Source organism: Neomonachus schauinslandi, chromosome 5, assembly GCF_002201575.2.
Source record: "Neomonachus schauinslandi chromosome 5, ASM220157v2, whole genome shotgun sequence".
In the NCBI taxonomy this organism is placed as follows: domain Eukaryota; kingdom Metazoa; phylum Chordata; class Mammalia; order Carnivora; family Phocidae; genus Neomonachus; species Neomonachus schauinslandi.
The window spans coordinates 86,639,819-86,660,798 of NC_058407.1; the positions used below are offsets into that span (position 1 = coordinate 86,639,819).

The window sequence follows — 20,980 nt, forward strand, 5'->3', positions numbered from 1 at the left end:
TTTTCCTGATTTTGTTGAATTGTCTTTCTGTGCTTTCTGTAGTTTATTGGGTTTCCTTTGAAAAGTTATTTGAATTCTTCATGTCAAGAAATCATATTTTCACGTCTTTGAGTTTGGTTAGTGAAAGATGATTGTGATCCTTTGGTGGTGTCATGTTACCTTGATTTTTCATGTTACTTAAAGTTTTGCATTGTTGTCTTCAAATTTGAAGTGGTTGTCACCTCCTCCAGTCTTTATTAACTGCCCACTTCAAAGTGTTCAAACTCATGCTTTTTTCCACAACAGTGTGATGAAACTTCCCCTCTGCAAACTTGGACTTCCACATAGGCTCTTTCATCTGTGGATGACTGTTAAAAGACAGTGCTTTCCAGGAGCTCCCTAACCATGGCTCAGAGGGGCTTGAACCAGTTCATGAGCCACTTCAGTGTCCTCAGCTGGGACCGAGGTCTGTGTGTCTATTATCTGGTATATGGGTGGGTGAGAGTCCTCCTAAACCCCTTGGTATATGGTGTTAGGTTCCATGGCTCCCACAAAGATACTTTTGTCTGTGAATGGATGCCAAATTTTTGTTGTTGGGTGAGGGATGTCTTTTGCAACTATGATGCTAATGTGACTCCCAAGTTGATTTCAGAAAAACCAGGAAGGAACCAGATTAAGAGGACCAATGTCAGGACCCTAGCTTATGTTTTGCTTGTTGGTTTGTTTGAGTTTAATGTAGAATTGAGGGAGATTTGGATAAAGAATCAATTAGGGTACAAGCCTGTCAGTAAAGAATAGAGAGTGATTAGATAAAATTTGCATCATGTACATTGATGGCTATGTCAGCTGGAGATATGGTAAATGTCCAGAGTTGCTGAATATTTAGAGAAATAATCCTCAGCAGGAAATCACTTTATTTTCAAGTGAGACAGATGTGAAGGTCAAATATTTGTCATTCTCAAGTTTAGCATCATGTATTATAGACAGCAAAATTCACAGAGAAAAGCTATGCATTTATAAATATATCTCAAATTAAACTGATCTGCATTGTGGCTATTTTTCACAGTAATGTACACTTAAATAAATAGTCACTTATTTAACAAACATGTATTAAGGGCATAGTATTATGCTAAGCACTGCAGAGTATACAAAATATATTTCCCATAATTTTTACAATCAGTATATTTTCAAAACAATTGAAACTACAGGATGAACCACAATGATAAAAGTTTCAAGAGCTGAGATAAGGCAGTAAATATCAAATGGATGGTGTAAACAGTAGGTATAACAGGAGGCCAATGGAGAGAAGGATCACTAGGAGCAAGGGTGACCCAGGAGCTTCAGAAAGGATGAGAGGTTTGAGCTGAGCCTGGAAGTTGAATTGAATGTAGAAGGTAAATAGAACATAAGTAGAAGTATGCTATAGTTTGCTAGAAGGACTGGAATGTTTTTGGTAAACAATGAATGAACCATCTAGAATATAAGTTTTGTGTTGGCGAGGGTGGATATAAAGGTAGGTGTGGCTAAACTGTGTAGTACCTTAAATATTAGGCTAAGGGATTTGAGTTTTACAAAGATTCTTTTAGCGTTTTTTATTGATATGTTAAGAATGGAATTTTAGGATATTTTAATGCAGAATGGATTAAAGGAAGTAGAAAACAAAGATAGGAATATCATAAAAATCAATCAAAATAACCTACAGATGAATTAATAGAGAATATAGAATAGGATTTTGGCAATAATAAAAGTAACAGGAAACTAAAAAGGGTTGCTGATGATTATACATAGGAGTATTGGAATGAGTTAAAATATAGAAAATAAATTATAGAAAAGTTTTGATCATGGGTTACTTGAGGTTGATGCAACAATATTTTGAAATAAGTAGTCAAGACTGAGGGGCACCTGGGTGGCTCATTTGGTTGAATGATTGCCTTTGGCTCAGGTCATGATCCTGGAGTCCCAAGATCAAGTCCTGCGTCAGGCTCCCTGCTCAGCAGGGAGTCTGCTTCTCCCTCTGACCCACCCCCATGCTCTCTCTCTCTTTCTCATTCTCTCTATCAAATAAATAAATAAAATCTTTTAAAAAAATTTAAAAAAAGTCAAGACTGAGAGTTGATTTTAGAAAAGTAGAGAACTATAATTTAGAACTATTGAGTTTAAAGAGATGGGAAGATATCAGAATGTACATGCCCATCAGGAAGTTGAACATATGTAAATTGAGTTCAGGGAAATATTTAAAGTAGAGATATAAATTTAAGAGTAATTCATATAATCTTTGAAGTCACAAGACTGAATGGAATTTTTTAAGAAATCAGTTTGAAGAGTTAAAGCCCTAAATATAAGAAAATCTTCACATTTAAGGGCAAAAGGTGAAGCCAGCATTTATTAAGCCACTATGTACATTAACTAGTTTAAATTTATGAGAGCTAAGGAAGCCTCAGAAAGAGTGCTATCAAAGAGGTTTAGAAAATATATGGACAGTGAAGTTTCATCAAGATCCTGAGAATAGGGGCACCTGGGTGGTGCAGTCGTTAAGCGTCTGCCTTTGGCTCAGGTCGTGATCCCGGAGTCCCGGGATCAAGCCCCGCATTGCGCTCCCCCCTCCGCGGGAAGCCTGCTTCTCCCTCTCCCACTCCCCCTGCTTGTGTTCCCTCTCTCACTGTCTCTCTCTCTCTCTCTGTCAAATAAATAAATAAAATCTTAAAAAAAAAAAAGATCCTGAGAATAGTAAAGTTCACGAAGGAGTAAAGATATTGATGTTGGAAAGAGATCAATTATCATTAGCATATGATTTATCATAGGTTTAAGAGCAATTTATGGTTTGTTTCATTAAGAAATAATTGGTAATCTTTGAGGGTCAGTGTTTCCTTGGTAAAAAAATCATAAAACAATGAAATAGTTATATCTGGGCTGGCTACTCTTCACTATCCACTGCTTTGCATCATATTCTCTGAAATGGGAGATCTATGTCATAATGGGACAACTCTAGAAGAATCATTTCTTATTAATGAAATATAAGCCAAATACAATCGATGGGATAATTATTATCAGAAAATTATCTTTTATCAAGAAATTGATGTTTATTTAGATTGAAGTGCACCTAGGATGGAAAAATGACAAATTTTTAAAAAAAAATCTAGATTAAAAAAATTGAATTGGGATAGTCACAGGATTTAGCCAACTTAGTTTTAAAAGGATACACAGAAGATTGTTATTTTTACATGTTGAGCATTGCTATCATCTGTGCTTTATTTTCACAACCCTCTTTTTTTTTTTTTTAGATTCATTTATTTTATTTTAGAGAAAGAGAGAGCATGACCAGGTGGGGCAGAGGGACAGGGAGAGAGAAACTTGAGCAGATTCAATGCTGAGCATGGAGCCCAATGCAGGGCTCCATCTCATGACCCTGAGATCAGAACCCGAGATGAAACCAAGAGTCAGCTGCTCAACTGACTGTGCCACCCAGGCATCCCTCCTACAGTTTTTTTTTTTTAGAGAGAGAGAGAGAGCAAGTGTGTGAGCAGAAGTGTGTGTGGGGGGGAAGGCAGAGGGAGAGGGAGATAGAATCTCAAGCAGACTCCATGCTGAGTGCAGAGCCCCACATGGGACTCAATTTCACGACCATGATATCATGACCTGAGCCAAAATCCAGAGTCAGACGCTTAACTGACTGAGCCACCAGGTGCCCCTCACAATGCTTTTTTGTTAACTTTACTAAATCTAACTCTTCTCTTCTCCAACAGGCACCATAATTTGCTTAGTGCCATGTACAGATCTCACACTGTATGTAGAGTGCCATTTGTGGGCTAATTAACCACTTGAGAAATGTTCCTCAAAGTGTGGTCCATGGACCACTTGTGTCAAAAAGCCTTCTGGAATGCTCATATTTGGGAGCAGGAGGGAAGAAAACAAGTTTAGATATGAAAGAATAGAGGGATCTATGAGACCAGTAATGCCTGTAAAACACAGATGTAGAAATACTAACTTACAGGTGCCTGGGTGGCTCAGTTTGTTAAGTGTCCAACTCTTGATTTTGGCTCAGGTCATGATCTCAAGGTCATGGGATGGAGCCCCAAAATTGGGCTCCATGCTGGGCATGGAGCCTGCATGGGATTCTCTCTTTCCCTTTCCCTCTGTCCCTCCCTACCCCTGGCTCACATATGTGCTCTCTCAATCTCTCAAAAAAAAAAAAAGAAAAGAAAAGAAATACCAACCCACAGTTACATAATCAAAATCACTGGGAATTGCACATAGGAATGTATATTTTAAAAGTAAGAACTCCAAGCTACACATACACATTAAAATTGTAAGAAAGTTTTTAAATAGAAAATAAAATGTAGGAAAGTGTGTGTGTGTGTGTGTGTGTGTGTGTGTGTGTGTGTTTAGCCTGGGGTTCTTACTGATGTGTTTGAGTCTACTTCTTTCTCTCTTGTTCATTTTTTTAGAATATATTTATTTCCGTGTATTAAAGTTCAAATGTGTGTGTGTTTTAAAATCTAGTACCCGGTGTCTATCACCCCAAATGTTTAAGCAAATCCAACAATAAAAGGGACACATTTAAATCTTAGGTATTTTTATATTCTGTCCTATAGCTAAATTTGGGCTGATAATAGTTGGAAAGAAAAGTGAAAAGAAAAATAAAGGAAAAGAAAATAGAGGAGAAAGTGAGGAGAGGAGGGAGAAAAGAAATGAGAACACAGTTTTATCCTTACTGCTTTTGAAGCCAATTCTTTTACTGTTGGAGAACTTGATATGGTCAGAAGACAAGCTTAAGGGCTATAAATGATGAGATCAAGTTTTTACCCCAGTATTGTCTCTCTAGATACATCTGTCTTCTTATAGAATGAGACAAGCCCCATCGTTTATGCTCCTTTATCCCTTCTGAGCCTATAGATGGAAGGTCTAATACCATGAATATTCATAGCAAGATGAAACAGACCTTTTAATTAATTACTGTACGAGTCGCTTATTGGTAATAAGGCTACATAAGTCTTTTTTTTTTTAATTGAAGTATAGGTGGCTTGCAATGTTACATTAGTGTCAGGTGTACAACATAGTGATTCAACAAGTCTATATGTTATCCTAAGCTTACCACAGTGTAACTACCATCTGTTACCATACAATGCTATTACATTATCATTGGCTATATTTCCTATGCTGTACCTTTTATCTCCATGAATTATTCATTCCATAATTGGAAGCCTGCATTTCCCACTTCCCTTCACCCATTTACTCGTTCCCCTACTCCCTCCCTCTGGCAACAATACAGTTTGTTTTCTATATTTATAGGTCTGTTTCTGCTTTTGTTCATTTATTTGTTTTATTTTTTAGATTCCACATATAAGTAAAATCATATGGTATTTGTCTTTCTCTGACATATATATATGTATATATATATATATATATATATATATATATACATACACATACCACATCTTCCTTATCCATTCATTAGTCAATGGACACATGAGTTGCTTCCATATCTTGGCTATTGTAAATAATGCTGCCATAAATATAAGGGTACATGTATCTTTTCAAATTAGTGTTTACATCCTCTTGGGTAAATATTCAGTAGTGAAATTACTGGATCATATGGTATTTATTTCTATTTTTAATTTTTTGAGGAAACCACACTGATTTTTATAGTGGCTGCACCAATTTACATTCCCACCAATCTACATTATGTTGTTGTTAGGAATGTGCACAAGGGTTCCCTTTTTTTCCACATTCTTGTCAACACTTGTTCTTTCTTATCTTTTCTCCTGTTAATTTTCATATAGCAACTATTCTCTTCTATTTTGTCTCTTATGAAAGGATTAAACAGCCCTCCATTTGAGGCATGTCCTGCTTCTGTTTTTCCTCACTTGAAATCATATTATATTGCTATAGTGTAAGAGTCTCTGACAGTGTGAGCATATTCAATATCAGAAAGAGTCTAGAATCCTTATTGATTACTTTTAGAGCCTTCAAGAATACACATATTCTGAAGCAGGTAAAAGAAAAGAGTGTGGAAGTGACACAGATGAGGGGAATCCATGAGACCAAGAGAGACATTGTAGACACAGCAACGTATAGAGACATGCAGATGTCAAGGCTAGAGGCATTTTATAGTGGGCTATATGGGAAAATGCTAGAAATATTTTAAAAACTTTTCCGATATAAATGATTTTTATATGTTTCCTTGTTATATAAACTGAAATATTATTTTAAAAAATCTTGGCCGAGCTTCTAAATAACTGCATTATTTTGTCGGTCTCTGTTCACTAGAATAAATCATTTTGGGCTTCTTTAAAAGGGGAAAATTTTAGCAATTTTGTTTTCGCTTGTGAATTCACAGAAGGAAAGTAATTCTTAGAGCAAAGCTTCAAATATTCAATATAAGATAAACAATTCTTTTCATCACACTTAATATTAAGTATAACAGAACTGCAGGAAGAATAATTCATTTTAACATTAAAATGAAGCACAACTTCTTTAGTCTGATTACTTCGGAATGTGAAAATACAAAAGGCTCAAAAAATAAGTAACAGTTAAAACTTGAAATGAGCAAAGAAAATATGTGGAGAATTTATAGATAGATTTTTCTGTCATTTATATTATAGTGTTATCTCTGTCTTCGGATAAGCAGGAGAAATAAAATAGTCATTTAAAGGAAGCTGTGAAAAATGCAAGGCATGAGAACTTTGTGGTGATGATTTTTGCAAGGTGAACAAGATCCTAATTCTTAGTTGTTTACATCAGAAATAATTTGACATTCTTTTATTCAACAAAGTATTCATTGAACACCTACTGTGTACTTGACATTGTTTTAGCCCCTTGGGTTACAGCAGTAATACAGGGCAGTGGAGAAAGTAAAGAAGGAAAGGAAGTTTGGAAGTGGCAACAAGTAGTGGTTTTGCAGTTTTCCATGTAAGAGCCAGAAAGGACCTCACTGAAAACATGGCAGTAAGACATAGTCCCTCAGGACATGTGAGATTGAGCCATGAACCTGGGCAAGAACATTCCAGATAAAGTGAATAACAGGTACAAATGTCCTGGGGCAGAAACATGCTGGTCATTTTGAAGGAGCAGGAAGGAAGTCACTGAGGCTGGAGTGGAGTGACTGAGGGAGTGTGTGGAGATGAGGTCGGGAAGGTCACAGAGGCCAGATTGGTAGGACCTCATCGATTAATAAGTACTTATGGCTTTAACTGTAAGTGATGTGAAGCCTCACCAACAGAAAAATATGAGAGAAGAATGACAAGATCTGACTTTTATGCTCAAAGGAATATTCTGGTTCCTAGGTTAGGAAGAGATTAGAAGGAAATACAGGCAGAAGCAGGGAGACCTGTTAAGGGATTACAGCAGTGATTCAGGTGGGGGATGATGGTGGCCCGACCAATTTATGGTAGTTGTGGTAGCAGTGAAGGTGCAAAGTGGTGGCATTCTGGATTTATTGTGAAAGCAGAGCCAACAGAACTTGCTGATAAATTGGTTGTCGTTTGTGAGAGATGTCAAATGACTCTAAGGACTTTAACTTGAGCAAATAGTAGGATGAAGGTGCTATTTCCTGACATGAGAAAGATTGTAAAAGAAGCAGGTTTAGGGGGAAATAATCAGAAGTTTGATTTGGTGTATCTTAAGTTTGTGATGCCTATTCAATTTCTACTAGAGTTGTTGAGTAATCAGTTATACATACGCCTTTGGATTTTAGGGAAAATTCCAAGCTGGAGTTATAAATATAGAAGAGAAAGACATGTAAGTGATATTTAAAGCCACAGGGCTGGAAATAGAAAAGAGAAGACATGTAGGAATGAATTCTAGGGCAATGCTAAGAGACTGGGGAGAAGAGACTGAGAAGTCAGACTGCAAGAAGTATCACTTCATTATTAATAACTTTCTTTCAGAGGACATTGGCAATGTATAGGCTCTAGGGGCCGTAGGTGTTTCTTTTACTTTTGGTAGGATTCACCTGGTCATTTGCCACTTACCCATCACTTGACCTAAATCTTAAATTTTTGCTCTTACTCACTCTCTCCCCTCCCTTCATGCCTGCATCACATTTGTTTTGAATATTCTTATTTTTAGTGAACTTCATCTCACTATAAAATGCATTTTTGAAAACTGTCAAAAGTAATTTGGGGATTTTATCTGGTGAATAAAATGGGTGACCAATTTGGTTAATACCGCTTTTGATCAAATATTAGGCATGACTATTGAGTAATATCACCAAGTTTACTGTGTGGTTTATGTGCCAGATCTAAAAGCAACATCAACAAGCGTGTTCTAAAACCGTTTTGAGCAATGACATGACTGGAATAAATATTTCCAAGAGGACTATTTTCAATTAATAATCATATATCATATACAAATGTAAGTTCTGTCAAATTGATTAACACCATTTCTTTTTTTTTTTTTAAGATTTTATTTATTTATTCATGAGAGAGAGAGAGAGGCAGAGGCAGAGGGAGAAGCAGGCTCCCCACGGAGCAGGGAGCCCGATGCGGGACTCGATCCCAGGACCCTGGGATCATGACCTGAGCTGAAGGCAGACGCTTAACCGACTGAGCCACCCAGGCGTCCCGATTAACACCATTTCTTAACATTCTGTTACCTTATCACAAATATTAATGTAGATGCTTAAAGTCTATGAACACGCTGACAGCCATAAATAATATCTAATTGAATCTTCATTTCCCAGACTAAGAATTTCTTAAACAACTCCTATTTTCATTTAAGATGATTATCTTATCAAAAGCAATTGAAAATAATTATTTTAATGAGTAAAATGTCTACAAAAACACATCTACTAATATTTACCCAGCTCTTACCAAAATTGAGGATTATGAACACCACAGATTTACAAACAAGCATCCTTGGATATCTAGCTAGTACTAAGTTTGTAAAGGATGTATCTCCTGCAAATTATGCCAACTATTTGTTCATTGAACAGGTATTTATTAAATTCTAATACGTTCCAGATACACGTCACAATGAAAAGAGTTTGCTCTTTTAAGTCTTTCCAAGCATGTCGTGAGAGACTTATATGCATAAGAGATGGAGCAAATAGTGCTACTGAGTTTTTCTATATCAAGCAATCTCCTAGGGCGTTTTACCACATGGAGAACCTGTTTTGAGCAGATTAAGGGAAAACTGGAGAAGTAGCTAGGCTTAGAGTTACCCCTTTCTGTATACTGCACACAGACTGGGACGATTAATCAATTACACGCTGACGCAAAAACCTCCCTCTCTCTCTTTTTTTTTTTTTAAAGATTTTTATTTATTTGTCAGAGAGAGAGAGAGCACAAGCAGGGGGAGCAGCAGAGGGAGAGGGAGAAGTAGGCTCCTCACTGAGCAAGGAGCCTGATGTGGGACTCGATCCCAGGACCCTGGGATCATGACCTGAGCCGAAGGCAGACGCTTAATGACTGAGCCACCCAGGCGTCCCGAAAAACCTCCCTCTCTTAATGACAATGTTCCAATTGCTCTCCAGGCCTCTGCCTGGACCCGTCTTTAGAGAGGAATGGACTATCATGGAACAGTTTTAGTTTTCTTTAGAAGCTAACTACCATTGCTGTCCTAGGTTCTGGGATTCAAAGATGGGGTTCCTGTTCTAAAAAAAAAATTATTATATTTTGAGGGGAAAGATATATTTTGAGTAATTACATCAGAACATGGTAACTGTTCTGGTGGTAGAAACTCAACATACTCAGTGGGCATCTGGGGGGAAAGCCTAAGAGTTACTGGCTTTACAGATAAAGTGCTGACATTATTTAAAGAGATGAGTTAATCTTCCACTAAACTCAGCAGGATGAGGTAGATGTAAATGCTTGGGACCTAGCTTTTTTCCCTTTGGATCTTAATATTCTACCTATTCCTGCATTTTCAAACCTTTTTCACTAGATTTGGCCTGACACTTCATTGTGAATAAAGCCTAATTTTCATCCTAGGACATTGCCTGTAAAATATTTTATAGTCTTTACCCCAGGGATCACCATCATACTGAGGCAGAACATTGCCCACTGTTCCTCACTTAAACTTGGTGGCTGGCCCCATTCCTCTCACTCAAGTTGACATTAATTGCCAGAAGGAGGAAAGTGATTTCTAAATGTAGGTTTACATGTTTCTTATTAGAAATAATAAACTTACAATGTTTTTCATGTGTTTCACCAGGATGGTCAGCTTCGCATCCTCATGTGATATCACTAACTGCACCTTAGGCGTCTTGTCAGGAAACTTCTCACCTGATAAAGTGATAGAATTTCAGTGGGTTAAATTGGAAGTGGTTCAGCACAGGATAAATTAAACATTTAAAGACTAAAATGGAACCAATGAATAATGTGCAAAAGAAACATTCTTCAGATCACGCAGAAAACATAATACTCTTTAGGAAAACTGAGTTGTTTAAAGATGGGATTTGTGTCTAATCATCCTGAACCAAAACTTCCTCCCCATATTTTGTGTTTTTGATTGATTTTGTGTTTGTTTTGATTGATTATTTTCCCAATTATTTAAGCTTGAAAACCTAGTGCCATTTTTGGCTTCAGTTTTCTCAACATTCACTACAATAAGCTTAAGTATTATAGAGATAAAGTGTTGGCTTTAAAAGTCAGTGAGCCTGGGGTTCAGGTCCCAGAACTATACTTAAGACTGTGTTATGTGTGTATAATTAACTTATGACTAAGTTAACTGACTTCCTTAAAATGGAGATAATAGTTACCTACTTCAGGATAGTTGAGATGATCAACTGAGAAATTAAAAAGTTTTCACAATGTAATCTCTCAATAAATGTTTGCAATTAGTAATAGTTTTCTCCATATATTTGCATTCATCTCTTCTTATTTCCATAGCTCCTAGTTCAGACTCTTAAGAATCTTTTGTCTGAACTACTAGAACATTCTCTTCTCCTCTCCTAAAGCCCAAATCTATTTGTACACAATTAACCAGTATATTCTTCCTACAGCAACTTCTCTAAAATTACTCTTTTGATAGAAGTACTGTTCATAGCTTTCCAGTGCTTATGAAAAAAAATCTGAATTTCTCAGACTTACATTGTTGCTTCTTATTGAATCTGTTTTTTAATTTCCCATTGTTACTATTCCATGCTGTAGTCCGTATGTTCAATTCTACAAACATGCTCTGCTATTTCCTTCCAGTCATTGCTCATATTATTCTCTTTATTTGAAATGACCTCTTCCACCATTTTTGGCTATTGAACTTTTATCTTTCTAAAATGCCTAATTAAAATGCAAAATAGCTTCTGTTGTCACCTCCCTTTGAACTCCCTTAGCACAGCCCTCATTACTTAATATTTGTATCATAATTATTATTTTAACATGCCTCAATTTGCTTAGTGGATTATAATCTCCCTCAAGGCTTACTTTTTTCCTATATCCCCAAGGGATATATAAATCAGTGCCTGCTCCATAATGTCACACCAAACATTTATTTAATAACAAAAGTAGTCTTATTTTTTTCAAGTTATATCGTTCCATCATTAAAATGAACGCTTTGGTTTTTTAATTAAAAATTTCTGGTTTATAGCCCCCAAATTAAGCATAATTTGTAGTTTTTCTGATATTTCCACTGGTTACTCTGGTTGTATATTCTCTGAGGGAAGTTAGAGAGAAGTTTATTTGTAACAAGAAATTTGGCAATGTTCTACTGTGGGCTCATTGTGGTCCACAATTGTTTTCTGAAAGTCAGTTTCAGCTCTCTAATCCTCTTTAAACTTTAAGAATTAAGCCTTACTGGTATGTTTCCTTTTCCAAAGATTTTTACATGTTTGTAAAAGTAGTTTACAGACTGTATGTAGGTAATATTAATTAATGCTATTGTTAACGTGGATTATGACATTGAAATAATTAAAATTGGCATTGTTTCTTACAATTGAAATGGTAATCACATAAAAATAATAAAAATATTCTACCTTAAAATATTTTTATTTGTTTACAATGCCTGAGAGACATTGTGAGTTAGAGATACTATGAGATAATTCTGAGTGTAGTACTGAGGTAAATTGCATTTATAGTAAAAAAAATATAATTGGGTTTTTGGTATGAGCATGTTAAAAATGCTGATGACTTTTTGATGCACAATGAGCATTATTTTTGAATTAAAGAATGGAAAGATTACTACATAGAAACTCAATGTGTTTGATCAGAGGAGTTTTAATTTGAAGGTGAGAAATTATCATAAATTTATGATTGTCTAAATAATAACCATGTAACTGTTCCTTGAACTGACTGAAGTGATATTCCACTCTGAAACTCTAGTGCAAGATTAGTAATCAGTATCCGTCAATCACGGCAGAGTTCAGAATTCAGTGAAAATTCAGGGCACCAGGAAGTTTTAATAGTCAATGTGGTAATAGTAGAGGTACTTAGTATTTCTAGAACTCTTACTGTATGCCAAACATTGGGCTAAGAGCTTTATGTACATGAACTAACTCAATACTCAAAGCAAGTCTATAAAGTTTGTGTTACACATGAGGAAACAAAGGCATTTGGTCAAAGGTCATGCAGACAATAAACCATGCAGGGTTAAATGATCTCTAAAGTCTATGTTCTTAAACATCATGCTGTAAAAGGGCAAAGAAGGGGCAATAATCTAAGGAAAAGAGTTAAATGAAGAACCCAGAGAAGGAGAATTTTGAGAATAGTTTCATATGGTCAAGAAGATGGCTAGAATATTTTGGTTTTCTGATTCAAGTTAGTCTGGAGAATCTGATTATGCTTAATCCAACCATTTATAATAACCTTAAGAGCTCTTAAAATATTACCGATCCTAGCATGATTGTGTCGAAATGTTTGAATGCATGACACTATAACAGCTAATACAGCACTTATTATGCACAATGTGTCCATTAATGTTAAAAAAGCAGCATTTCAAAATCTTTTCACAGATGATAATATATTCATATAACTAAAAAATAAAAATTTATTTTAAAAGCATACAGTAAAACATCTTCCTCCCATTCCTAACACCTATCCACCGAGTTCCCCTACCATTATTTCATTAGCTTCCCATATATCCCTCCAGAGGGACACACATCCTTCCAGTTTTTCCATATAAGCAAATATGAATAAGTACTTTTACTGCCCCCTCCCTGCTTTTCCACAAAAGGAATAGTACATTTACTAGCACAAAGATCTTGGAGAAATTTTTATAATCATACAAAGCTTCTTTATTTTTTAAAATATATTTGCATATTATTCCATTATGTGAAATGCCATAATTTATTTAATTAGTTCCCCATTGATGGGCATGTGTGTTGTTTCCAAAGTTTTCCAGCTGTTACAAACCATGCTGCAACAAACAGCTTTGTATGCATGTCATTTTGTACCTGTGCACAAATATTATAGGATAAATTTCCAGCAGCAGAATTGCTGGTCGAAGGGTATTAGCATTTATAATTTTGATAAATGCTGCCAAATCACCTTCCATGGAGGTTGTACCAATTTGCATTACCACCAGCAGTGTATGAGTGTCTGCTGATTTGTAACCAAGTTTACTAATTAAATTTTTGCCAATCTGATGAGTTAAAAATAATACCAGTGTAATTTTGATTTGCATTTTTATTATGAGTAAGTTTGAGGATCCTTTCTTTTGTTTAAGAGCCTTTGTATTTTTTTGTGTGTGTGCCTATTGTCATTTCAAATTCTTTATACAATATTCTATTTGGTCATTGGTCTTTTTCTTATCAATTTTTAGGAGATGGTTATATATTAGATAACCAACTGTTTGTGATAAATTGTAAATATGTCATCCACTTTGTCATTTATCTTTGAATTTTTTAAAACTTTGCTGTAGTTTTTTATATCCTGCAAAATTATCATGGCTTCTGGATTTGTAGTCATAACTATACTAGCTCATCCTCAGATTATAAAGGATTTTTTTCTATGTTTTCTTTGTCATATATATGACTTTGTTATTTACATTAAAAGTCTTTCATCCATTTGGTATTTATCCTGGCACATGGTGTGAAATATGCTATCTCAACACTATTTATTGAATTTTTTCTTAGTGGTCTGACCACATATTAAATCCCTGAATGTATTTGACTCTATTTATGGACATTCTATTATGTTCTATTTATTCATTCTTTTGGGGCCAACACCACATGTTTCAATTAGTGAGGCTTTGTAATGAGTTTTATATATGATAGGGCTAGTCTTACTTCTATGCTTTTGTTAAATTTTTCTGGCCTTTATTTATTTTTGTTTATGAACTGTAGAATTAACTTATTTAGTTAAAAATAAATCCATTAATATTTTTAAAAATATATTCAAAATTAGAAAAGAAGACATCCAAATGGTCAAGAGACACATGAAAAAGTGCTCAACATCGCTCGACATCAGGGAAATCCAAATCAAAACCTCAATGAGATACCACCTCACACCAGTCAGAATGGCTAAAATTAACAAGTTGGGAAATGACAGATGTTGGCGAGGATGCAGAGAAAGGGGAACCCTCCTACACTGTTGGTGGGAATGTAAGCTGGTGCAACCACTCTGGAAAACGGTATGGAGGTTCCTCAAAAAGTTGAAAATAGAGCTACCATATGACCTAGCAATTGCACTACTGGGTATTTACCCCAAAGATACAAATGTAGGGATCCAAAGGGGTACGTGCACCTCAATGTTTATAGCAGCAATGTCCACAATAACCAAACTATGGAAAGAGCCAAGATGTCCATCGACAGATGAATGGATAAAGAAGATGTGGTATACACACACACACACACACACACACACACACACACACACACACACAATGGAATATTATGCAGCCATCAAAAAACCCTGAAATCTTGCCATTTGCAATGACGTGGATGGAACTAGAGTATATTATGCTAAGCAAAATAAGTCAATCAGAGAAAGACATGTATCATATGATCTCACTGATATGAGGAATTCTTAATCTCAGGAAACAAACTGAGGGTTGCTGGAGTGGTGGGGGGTGGGAGGTGGCAGGGTGATAGACATTGGGGAGGGTATGTGCTATGGTGAGTGCTGTGAATTGTGTAAGACTGTTGAATCACAGACCTGTACCTCTGAAACAAATAATACATTGCATGTTAAAAAAAAAAAAAAGATAGTAGGAAGGGAAAAATGAAGGGGGTGAACTTGGAGGGGAGATGAACCATGAGAGACTATGGACTCTAAGAAACAAACTGAGGGTTCTGGAGAGGAGGGGGGCGTGGGATGGGTTAGCCTGGTGATGGGTATTGAAGAGGGCACATATTGAATGGAGCACTGGGTATTATATTAAACAATGAATCATGGAACACTACATCAAAAACTAATGATGTACTGTATGGTGACTAACATAATAAAATAAAATTAAAAAAAAGAAAAAATATATTTAAAATTAAATCAGAAATATCTGACATCTTTATGATGTAGAATCTTCCTATATGAGAGCATGCTATGTCTTTTAATTTGTTCAAGGCATTTCTGAAATTCCTGAGTAATGTTTAAAAGTTTTCTTCATTTGATCTTTTCCTGTTCAATTTATTCCTAGGTATATTTTCCCCCTGCTACTGCAAATGGGATCTTTCTTCTACCTTTATTCTTTTATTTATATTCTATTGTGTATTCTTATATGCAATAGATAGCTATATGTCAATGTGGTACCTGATACCTTTAATGGGTCTTCATCATTTGTTATAGATTCTTAGTTGATTCTTATTTTTCTAGGTGTGGGATCATATTACTGGTAGACATTGTTTGTTTTGTATCCTTTTTGCCAAAGTTTGTTTCTAATTTTCTTTTTATTTCATACAGTCATTTCAAAAATATTTATTGACATTTTATGGACAAGGCACTGCTCTAGGCCCTTGGAACATTAGACAAAATTCCTCTCTTGGCATTTCTATAGTAGTGGGGAGATATAAAAAAGCAAAACACATAATAAATAAGTTTATGATAAGCTGAATATGATAAATGATAAGAAAAAAAATCCAGAACATGATGAAGGCACTGTGGACTAGCAGAATAAATGTCAGTTTGCAATTTTAGATGGGATGATCAGGCTACCTCTCCTTGAAGGTAAATTTTGAGCAAAGATGTGAAGGAGGTGAAAGCGTGAGCCATCTGTTGGTTATTGTGATGATCAGGCTCATAGTGTCTTATTTTGTACTTCAGTGGAAATGCTTTCCACTGTTGCCCTGTCATGCCTGATGTGGGCTTTGGATAGCCAAGGTAGATTCATTTTCTCATGTTAAAGCTTTAACTATTTATTTTTATTTGAGTGCTTTGTCAATAAATTTTATTGAAATTTATCAAATGCCTTTTCAGTCTATAGAGACAACCGTATGATTTTCTCCTTAAATCTTTTTATTTATTTATTTATTTATTTTAAAATTAAAATTAAATTAATTAACATATAATGTATTATTTGTTTCAGGGGTAGAGGTCTGTGATTCATCAGTCTTATATAATACCCAGTGCTCATTACAACACATACCCTTCCCAATGTCCATCACCTGGTTACCCCATCCCCTCACCCATTTCCCCTTCAGCAACCCTCAGTTTGTTTCCTAAGATTAAGAGTCTCCTATGGTCTGTCTCCCTCTCTGGTTTCATCTTGTTTCATTTTTTCCTTTCTTTCCCTATGATCCTCTACCTTGTTTCTTAAACTCCTTAAATCTTTTAAGATGATAACATGTATACTGTATATTACACTGTATATTACCAATATTGAACGATTCTTACATTTCTGGTCCTGATGAATTATATTTCTTTAGTGTGTTGATGGACTATTTTGGCAAATATTTTACTTAGAATTTTCCACTGATACTCAGAAGTGAGATTAAGTTGTGATTCCTTTTTTGCTGTTCTTGTATCCTTGAAGATACTGGCAGAAATACCTTATGAGCTTCATAAAAATAATACGGAAAATTTCCTTACTTTGCTCTGGAATTGCTTAAATAACAGCAGAATTATCTACTTTTTAAGGGTTTTGTAGAATCCCTCTGGAAATCATCTGAACTTCGTACTGTTCTAAATGTTGCTTTTTGAAGCATTTTCTTTTCTATCAAACTTGATCTTTTGTAGGGTGAGTAAATTGTGTTTCCCTGAAACACTATTTCAGACAGATTTACAAATTTAGCTTTGTAAACTTGAACAAAGTAGTCTCTTACTATTCTTCAGTTTCATCTATTTCTACTTCTTGATTCTCCTTTTGTATTTTATATATTTGTGTTTGTCCCCATTCTTTTGATTATCTACTGGCTTCTTTATTTTACTTTTAGCTTCCAGATTTATTTATTCTGTTTTCTGTATTCTAACTCATTAATTTCTCCTTGCATCTTCATCCATTTCTTTTTTTTTATTATTCGTTTGGTTTGTTTTAAGGTCTTATTCCAATTATTCCAATTACTGAGCATTGCTTTATCTCTCTCCTATGGTTTCTGAGATGTACAGCTATTCTTTAGAAATTTTGCAATTTTGTTTTTTAAGTCCTTTTGGCCCAAGAGTTGTTCAAGAGAGCTTATGTTTTTAAATCTCCAAACAAGTATCTTTTAGCTTTCTGAATTTTTAAAATTAATTTCTCACTTTACTTTTTCATGATTAGAAAATGTGTTTGTACTATTTCTACTTTTTAGGATTAATTGAAATTTTCTTTGTGGCCTAATATATAATCTATTTTCATGATGTTCAGGATAAAGTGTTTGATATAAATTAATAAAGTTTGCCTTTTTTTAATTTTACAATTTAGTTTTCTATGTATCTAGTTATTTTTTTTCACTCAGCCTTTCATAAATCAAAAAAAGTGAATTAGAATATCCTATTACCAGTCTGTTGTGTATTTTTCCTTGAATGTTCCATAACTTCTGCTTTATATATGTTGCTGTCATATAACTGATATATATATATATATATAAAACCATTATTTATATATAAGTGCTCATATCTTTATTGAGAATTGTACTTATTATAGTTTAAAGTTGCATTCTTGTTTAATTCAATGCTTCTTGCCTAATATACCTATGCTTGGAGTTTAATTTTTAATTTTTAAATTTTATTTTGTCTTAGGTGTGTTTTTACATAAAGTATAGAGTTATGATTTATACTGTTGCTCCAATTGGCAATTTTTTTTTCTTTATGGATGAATTAAGTCCATTTATACTTATTGATATAATAGATTCATTTTCTCTTTCTTCTTACTGTTTTATGTTATTAAAGAAATACATTTTTGTTTTTATGATTTTTAGAGAAAGTCTTTGGCTAAGGAATTTGTTTTTATTTTTATGTACTTGTGGTACTTAGAAAAGCTTTTACTTTTGTTCTAGTGGTTATTTTTATTTAGTATTCTTAGACTTTTAATTTTTTGACAATTTTGTTTCCTAATAGAAACAGAGATAAAATTAGTGTGCATAATCTTTTGCACTCTTCTTTCATCTCCCACCCAATTATATTCAATGTTGTGATCTTAGTGTTTCTCTAACACTAATATTATATATGTTGACTTTTTTATTGCCTGATTTGTTAGATTTTAGTGATATCTTTGATACCCAGCTATTAGAAATGAAGTAATTAGAATAACTCTTCTCTCATCTTCTTTTCATCTTTTCTTGCCCCCATCAGCCACAAGTAAAAGTCTAAAATAATTTTCTAATTGGAAACATGATATTGTATGATATAATATAGTAAAATGCATAATATTTTAAGGCTTTCAACTTTCAGAAACAATTTAATATAAGTACTTATTTCTAAGTACTCCTAGCCCTCCCCTTCTGTCCTTCCATATCATTAAAGTTTACATTGAAAACCTGGTACCATAATTCAACCTATAGATAATTGATCTGGGCTCTGCTAGAACAAGTAGCTCTAACATTAACCAGAGAGACCCTGTCACGAGACTGTGGCTTTAGGTTCCCTTTTAAATTAGCATCTCCAATTGGAGGTAGTGATGTGAGGTAATGATTAAAAGCTCCTGTTTGTAACCATTTGTAATTATCAATGACATCTAAACATGCTCATTAATTCAGCCTCTTAACCCTGACAACTGTTGTCTTTGATTATTTTCTACTCCATTACCTATGTTATTGTCTCTATACCTTGACAAAAATCTATCTTCTGCATGTCAGTGTTGTGTACTGGTGGAGGACGGATAGTTTTATATTTTTGTGGAGGTACGATTTAGCATGGGACCTATATTAATTTGGAGGGAGTATAGAGGATCATGTCAGTAGAGAGTTAAAGAATATACAAGATAAAATCTGGCAACTTTCTGGGTAGTGCTTTGGTTGTGTGTGGTTGATTCCATAATATTTAATGTGATAACATGTAGAAGATTTTTTTCCAGGTAATACTTCAAGAAAATTCTAGTGGTGGGGAGGCAGTGAATTCCTTGGGCCAGGGCACCGCCGCAGGAAGTGGTAATTGTGAGAGTAGTAGCATGATTACGGACACGGATTATGTCTTTATGGATTTCTAGTCTACAAAGAAACACACAAGCCATAAACATCATTGCAATAATTTTGAAGAAAAACATTTTAAGAGTATATAGCAAAGACAAATAAGATGAGATCTGAAGGATGCAGACAAAACAAAACAAAACAAAACAAAAACCAGAGAAGGTAAAATAGGGTCAAGTGGTCCAGGCAGAGAAAGGTGCATCTGTTAGGCACTGAGGGGCTTGTCTTAGTTGAAGAGCTGGGAAAACACAAGAATCAAGATAGAGAAGGGCCTGATATTAAGGCTGGAAAGGGAAATTGGGGGATGCCAGATTCTGCTGGGATGCCATCATGAAGATTTGGGTCTTTATCCTAAGGGCAGGGGTAGCTACATAATTTCTGAGGCTCAGTGATATGAAAGTGCAAAATGAAAATGTGGGGTTCCTTTTACAAAAATTATTAAGAATTTCAAGACAGTGACAGCTGAGTATTAAACCAAATGCAGGACCTTTCTAAGCACTATGCCTTGTGTGACTGTACCGGTCATAAGCCCATGACATTGGCCCTACCTAAGGGCAATGAGAAGCCAAGGAAAAGTGTGAAATACAGAAGAGTGATGATTGGCTTGGCACTTTAAAAAGACAAATTCTTATATTGTCCTACCAAGGCACATTTAGTTGGTGAGTAAAGGCAAAGGAATATTAATATCTCTCAGATCCAGGATTATAAATTATTACTAATATGATCCTTACAAGTCATGTGCTTAGATACATAGTTATCCAGAATCTACTCAAACTTGTTAGTAGAAGTAGTAAATATGGTAAAGTCTTGAGATTTTTTTCTTAAGGTCATCCACTGTCAACCAACATTTTAATACATTTAAATAATTTTGTCCTCTAATCATTTAACAACATAAGCAGAAAGTTTCAACTAACTAACACGAATAGTGCTTAAAATAAATATTGTTCTTTTTTGTTTATGAACATGACAAAAGTATGACGAATTTGGAAGTATGGAAAAGAAAATAATTTAAAGAATACAAGGAGGACCAACTTTCTGCTAATCCTTGTTTCTTATAATTATTTGCATATTCTGCTTAGAAGATGTGTTTTATTGTTTTAAAACAATAGGCTATATTTCATATGCAACCACATATTGAGAATCAAGTCTTTTGTCCATCATCATTCTGCCAAAACAAGTCTTGAATATTGAATGATGTAGTAAGAAATAAGTGAATGAGAAAAAAATTCAAACATTTTATTTTTTACAATAATAATCCTAACTTTTTGTGTTCTTATGAATTTCAAACACCTTACAGAGAAATAATACTATCAGCAAAACTAAAAAATTGATAGTGATCCACAGTTTAATTTTTTGATACATAGAGAATCAATTTTCTTTAAGGACACTGATGACAGAATAGAGGTCAACCTATTACTTTTTAAAATGTCTGACAGCTCTAGAAATCAGCAACCTTATGTTTTTTTAAATCTGGTTAATTCAAGTTTATAAATATTAATGGTAAAAAATATCCCCAGCTAACAGTATTTTTAAAAAGAAGGTATTTGTTAGATATTTGTGTACTATGACAATAATAAGGAAATATTTTTTGTGGAT

General features: G+C 34.5%; 1 protein-coding gene across 1 annotated transcript in view; it reads right to left on the reverse strand.

Moving 5' to 3' along the window:
• Positions 1–20,980, reverse strand: part of PIK3C2G (phosphatidylinositol-4-phosphate 3-kinase catalytic subunit type 2 gamma) — a 384,724-nt gene that overhangs the window by 27,209 nt on the left and 336,535 nt on the right. The window contains exon 31 of the mRNA XM_021690398.2: positions 10,108–10,202. Coding sequence (XP_021546073.1) covers positions 10,108–10,202 — 95 coding nt within the window. The remainder of the gene's footprint in view (positions 1–10,107; positions 10,203–20,980) is intronic.